General features: G+C 36.8%; 1 protein-coding gene across 1 annotated transcript in view; it reads right to left on the reverse strand.

Moving 5' to 3' along the window:
• Deaf1 (deformed epidermal autoregulatory factor 1) overlaps nucleotides 1-5853 on the reverse strand; it is a 77729-nt gene extending 71876 nt beyond the window's left edge. Inside the window, exon 1 of the mRNA XM_018519761.1 lies at nucleotides 5401-5853. Within this exon, the coding sequence (XP_018375263.1) occupies nucleotides 5401-5667 (267 nt within the window). The 5' untranslated portion in view covers nucleotides 5668-5853. The remainder of the gene's footprint in view (nucleotides 1-5400) is intronic.
• Nucleotides 5854-6300: the final 447 nt, after the last annotated feature.

The following is a 6300-nucleotide window of genomic DNA, read 5'->3' on the forward strand; positions in this document are numbered from 1 at the left end:
CAATTTTAAAGAAAAATCGAGTATTATTGAGTTATAAATGCATAAATACATCTACTAAACTAATAAATCATAAAATTAGTACAATATTATCAGTTTTAACTCTTAATCACTTCAATATTCACAAGGACGCGAACTTCCGTAAGGATGTCGGTCTTTAATAGTATCTCGTCGGTAAGAATCAATCACTAAGAGAGAGCAAGCTGCGTTCCGAAACGCATCGAAGAAAAAGTGTTGCAATCTTTCTATGACCAGCTGTACAGCTGTCACCTCGGGTATATATTTGCTTGATATAAGAGTTTTAGGGCGATATTCATAGTCGTTTCTCATATTTAAGATCGCCTTAAGTTCGATCTTAAGATGTCTTAAGACGCTAATGCAGCCCTCTGATTGGTTCATGACTTTTTAAGACCGTACTTAAAACGGTCTTGAATATAAGATCTGACTATGAATACCGGCCTTAGAGTCCATATCTTAAAAATAACCGTGCAGCTGAGGTCACATTACTGGAACGAATGATACCGAGTTTGTAGAACTAAGATTGAAAGTCTAGAAGAAAAGTACTAGTAGAAGTACTTTCACCGAGAGAGAGAGAGAAAGAGAGAGTGGAAAATACATGTATAAGGATGCTTTGCGAAGACTGGAAGCCGAAATTTCGTGTAGCAGTAGTTGTGCGACTTGCGATAGATGGCATATATATGCGTTTGAGTAAGACAGAATGATATATAATATAAGAAATGAATTAAAGATGTCACTATTATCGGTTTTAGCATCATCTTAAGGACATCTTTTCAAAATCAACTAAAGTCACCAACTTCTTTCCCTCTTGAAGCTATAAAACTTTTATCTGAAACATTTTCATCTTAAAGAATTTCAACTTAAGAATTTTGAGAAAACCGGCTGGATAAATTAAAATGGGACATTCAATAACTATATCGCGCGCGCGCGCAAGTGTGTGTGTGTGTGTGTGTGTGTGTGTGTGTGTGCGCGCGCGCGCGCGCGCGCACGTTTTACATAGTTAATGGTTACATTTAGTGAGTGCACTCAGTACTACGATCGTTCACTGAGCGCTCAGTAAGTTCTTGTATCTGTTTGGTCTATATTTTTAGATCTAACGGAATACCTATGCCAATCAGATCCAAGAGCTCACTGAGCGCTCAGTGAGCGGTTGTAGTACTGAATGCACCTAGTACTATGGCCGCTCACTGAGCGCTCAGTGAGTTTTTGCATGGTGGAAATATATAAGGTGAAGCAATTCGATAGATGCGCAGTAGGAAAGTGCATATTCGGACATATTTGATTGGTTATTTCCAGTATTGCTACCGCCATTATGCGTATTGTTTCACCTTATATATTTCCACCATGAGTTTTTGTATCTATTATGAGTATTTGTAGTACTGAATGCACGCATTGTAAAAATGTAATGACGTTATTATTACTTTTAAATAGTAAAAAGTAACGGTTATTGGCCTAGTTTACACCCAACGATCTGACTTGTACCTTGATTTATACTCCAACTTAAAGGAGATTTCGAACAGGGGCTCTATTCTTGAAAAGAAACGTATACGAAAGTCTAGGGAAATACTACAGTATACGTTACGTATACTATAGTATTTCCCTAGACTTTCGTATACGTTTCTTTTCAAGAATAGAGCCCCAGAGCGTTTTACTAGATCTATATTTTTAGGCCTAATGTAAGTCGCATTTAATCTCACGTAAGTGTAATCTACCAGTATCTCTTTATACTTTACAGCTTCAGGCCGTCTACCTGTGTTTGTATGCGTTAAAGCTGGTTAAGGGCTTCAGCATAAAAATGGTCGTAACTAATCCGTGAAACGTGAGTCGTAGTCGTAGATCAACGCAAAATGTCTTGGTCAATCTACAGCTATAACTTATGTTCTGACTCAGTTACCCCGGATCTACAATAGGTGTTTTAAGCCTCAATCCGTAAGAAATTGACCAATTACAGTCGAATCCGAGAAGAATAAGCGACTGTGATTCGCCTATTTCTTATGGTTTAAGGTTTAAAACCCTATTGTAGATCCGGATTTACGGTTATCTTTGTGCTTAGGCCCTAAATCGTGAGGCTTAAGAGAGGTTAGGGATCTTGAAAAAGAAAGAATATGGAATTTGATCAGCGAATTCATAAATTTGAACCAAATCTTACACGAATCTTATAGAACCAAATACAAATCTCATAGAACCTGATAAAATACAATAAGATTCATATCCGATCAATCATGATGCTCACGAGATCGATGATAGAAAATTATATAAATTCTTGATAAAAACGATAGAAATTAATAGAAATCCTATCAACTTTTTTTTTTATATCAGGGAAAGCTTTGTCGACAAGACGCGGACGGTCCGGTCCAGACAGTACATCAAATGAATATACTTCTATTGCTTTCTTACATCATACGTCATCGTCATCAAGCACAGTATACTTAAGACCCGAATTCATTAGTGGTTCCTCAAATCTCAAGCAGAGAGAAACCTGAGAGAGGACGGCCCAAAACCTGTAACCGCAAAATGCTGCCGCGCACTACTGCCCTCTGACAAAGTGGATGTAAACTACATAGCAACGTCCACTTTTTTTATGCTACATATGTAGCACGATTATATGAACCAAATATCGATTTATCATCTCCAGCCTTGAAAAGTGGACGATATACCCTAAGAAAAGTGGACGTTGCTATGTAGTTTAGATCCACTTTGTCAGAGGGCAGTAATGCGCGGCAACATTTTGCGCGGTTACAGGTTTTGGACCGTCATGTCCTCTCTCAGGCTGTCATCCCATGAGCGGAAATTTACAACGGAATGAAACAACACGACCAATCACGACTCTGCAGTCTTTACTCTGTTTTCTTTTCTGCGATTGTGATTGGTCTCGCTGTGTGTTTCGTTCCACTGTAAATTTCCGCTCATGGGACGGCGGCCTCAGGTTTCTCACTGTCTCAAGTCTCGTTCCAGTCTCAAAACTCAGATTTCAAATCTAGAATCTGCAACCTAAATTTCAGTGCTAATGGCTAATCATCAAATTCAGTTCTTCATCGCTGTTTGTGACAGCGAGAAATGCGAAAATCATGGCGAGAATGAAATAAACCGTGGTGAAGTTACATAGTATAATGGACCGAAAATCCATTTAGAGATTTTTAAGAAAGTATTAGGTAAAGAATTAAATTTTTTATAATATATTTATAATAAGGTTAAGTAACAATATTTTAGAGGTACAAATAATGAACTCTATAGAAAATTTCAATTTCAATTTCAATTGAATACATCCTGAATAGGAATCTATTTAACGTTGCATTAAATGAAGATAGATTAAAATTTGTATGTATTACGTAATTTGAAAATTATTTTTTACTTTTTCAGATATAGCCATTTACCTAGTACGTTCTGATGCAAATGTGGCCCATCTTTCAAGACTTGCTTGCAGTATTCCCTAGCTTAAATTATGTTCACGTAGGTTTGTGATTAACCATTTTATTAGTGCAAGCTGACAGTTTCAACTTAACTTTCCGTCAACGATATACTAGGAACGGATATATTGGAAGTATTCAAGTCTTTTTCATGTCTTCAAGAACTCTGATTCCTGCTGAATTGAAGCTGTGTCTTAAGTGCTTAAATAATTCTATTTGAATTTATATATACTACGTATGTAGTCATTTAAACTGCATGCCGAATTGAAATTTTGGACTTAAAAATGGAATTAAACTAATGTAGTAATATCACAAATTAAATTGACAATTAATTTAATAATTTGATGTTCAATAGGCATCCTTTAAAACAGACTTATCGAACTTTAGTTTCGGAGCCAAAACGCAAGGTCATAGAAAAAAAATGTGGATAAGATTTCAGAGACTGTAAATTATTAATATGCATCTCACAACAACGCATATTAATAATTTACAGTCCTCACAATCTTACCTGTTTGTATTCAATAAATAAAATTGCCTATAAGAGCCTCAGTAGTTGTTAAAGCCAACATATATATATATATATACATATATATACATATACACACAGGGGAAGAAATACAACTGTTATCTGAAATCCATATTTAACATGTAAGATATCAGCAAAAATCAGAGTTCTTGAAGACACGAGTAAAATTTGAATACTTCTGACATGTCCGTTTCAAACGTATCGTTGAAGGGAAATTAAGTCAAAGCTGTCAGCTTGCACTAATAAAGTGGTTAATCACAGGCCACCGAGAATGTAATTTAAACTAGGGAATACTGCGAGCAAGTCTTGAAAGATAGGCCACATTTGCATCAGAACGTACTATGTCTAAATGGCTATATCTGAAAAAGGTAATTTTCAAATTATATAACATATAAAAATTTTAATCTATATTCATTTAATGCAACATTAAATAGATTCCTATTCACAATGCATTCAATCGATATTGAAATTTTCTATGAAATTAATTATTTGTATCTCTAAAATATCTACTTAACCTTCTAAATATTATAAACATATTATAAATATTATGAACATATAAATATTTCCATTTTTTACCTCACACTTTCTTAAAAATTTCTATAAATTGATTTGCAATTCCCATTATACTACTACATTATGCTTTATTTCATTCTCACCATGATTTTCGCATTTCTCGCTCAGTCACAAATAGTCACAAAGAACTGAATTTGACGATTAGCCACTAGTATTGAAATTTAGATTGCAGATTCGAAATCTGAGTTTTGAGATTGGAATGAGACTTGAGATTTGAAGAACGACTATGAATTCTGTCCTTAGCAGTAGGAGGGAAAAAAAAGTCACGTCCGCTGATTAAATTCCTCACGTCTTAGGCCGATATTCATAAAGTGCGTTCTATTTAATGCAATTCGCAACGTCGAGTGTTTATTTCATCTTTGTTTAATATTTGATGACAAGAAGGGTAAAATGATACTCGCAAGTATTGCGAATGTTAAATGGACCGCACTTTTAAAGCCAGATAGCATGCACAACACAGGTCGCAGGGCGCAAGTAAATGTGTATTTTAGATTATAATAGATTGCAGACTGCAGGATACAAGGACGCGTTAATATAAGTTGAAGGACATCCAAGTTCCTGCGCCCTGCAACCTATTGTAATTCAAATACGTTTGTTAGGTTAGTTTCTAGTTTTGCGACCTTCGTTCTGCGTGTTATGTAGATCAGACTTAATCACGCGCGCGCGCGTGTGATATATATATATATATATATAGAGAGAGAGAGAGAGAGAGATTCTTATATATTCAAGAACGTCTCGAGTACAGTCTTAAAATATCATGAACCAATCAGATGCGCCGCATGCAGATATTATTTAAAATAGTTTTAAAATAAGAATACCGGCCTTAGAATCGTGCGAGTATTCTCAAGAAGTACTTGCGTCCGAGCCCTATGGACACACCTGCAGTTGATCCGAGGTGATGACGTTGAAAGTCGTGCCATTGGTCGAGTTCGCTACGCCGATGATGGAGCCCACAGGAAGAGAGACTGGTACGCCGACCCCGGGTACGCCCGGAACACCCGATACCGTAGTGACACTCGCCGTGACCGCGACAGGATGTGCCTCGTGCTCACTCGTCAGCGTAGCCGCCTCCTCGGTCTCGCTCGTCAACGGTTCGGACATGTCCGGTAGCACGGCGACACTTTCCGATGTTTGACTCTCCTCCATTTCGGCTGTTCTCGCCTCGTCTCGCCTCGTCTCCGCGCCTCTTCGCCAGTTCTCGCACTCCTTACCACAGTCGCCTAGTGCAGTCGCCACCGTAGCGCCGATACCTCACCGATTTGTCACCGAGCGCTGAGCACGATTCGCTCGCGTTCCTCGTTCGTTTGCGCAATGGTATCGGCGCACGCTTAGCGGGACGCTGCGTAACGACAATATATGTACTTACATACGCTACTTCTATTACAAACAGCAAGAGTCTTCAAAGGCATCATCTTTCCTTGCGCTGTATATGTTTCCGTATTATATTTTTATACATATTATGGTTGCATAGTGTGCCAAAATTGACTGTTAGTACTGAAAATCTATACATATAGTGTATGTAATGTAAACTGTAGATTTTTAGCACTGGCAGTAAATTTGAAACACAACCTAAGTATATGTTGTGGTGCAAGTTAAAAATAAATAAATTTTTGTTTTTCAATTAAAAACAGATATCTATAGTCTTAGTTTACATCGAGTTTAATTGATACGCGTACTAACTAGTAACTTTCTATCTTAATTTCGACAATATATTAAAAAAACGGTGTACTAAGCGCTGGTACAATATATATATTATATATATATGTATATATATTATAT

The sequence above is a fragment of the Trachymyrmex cornetzi genome, unplaced genomic scaffold, assembly GCF_001594075.2.
Source record: "Trachymyrmex cornetzi isolate Tcor2-1 unplaced genomic scaffold, Tcor1.1 scaffold840, whole genome shotgun sequence".
NCBI lineage: Eukaryota > Metazoa > Arthropoda > Insecta > Hymenoptera > Formicidae > Trachymyrmex > Trachymyrmex cornetzi.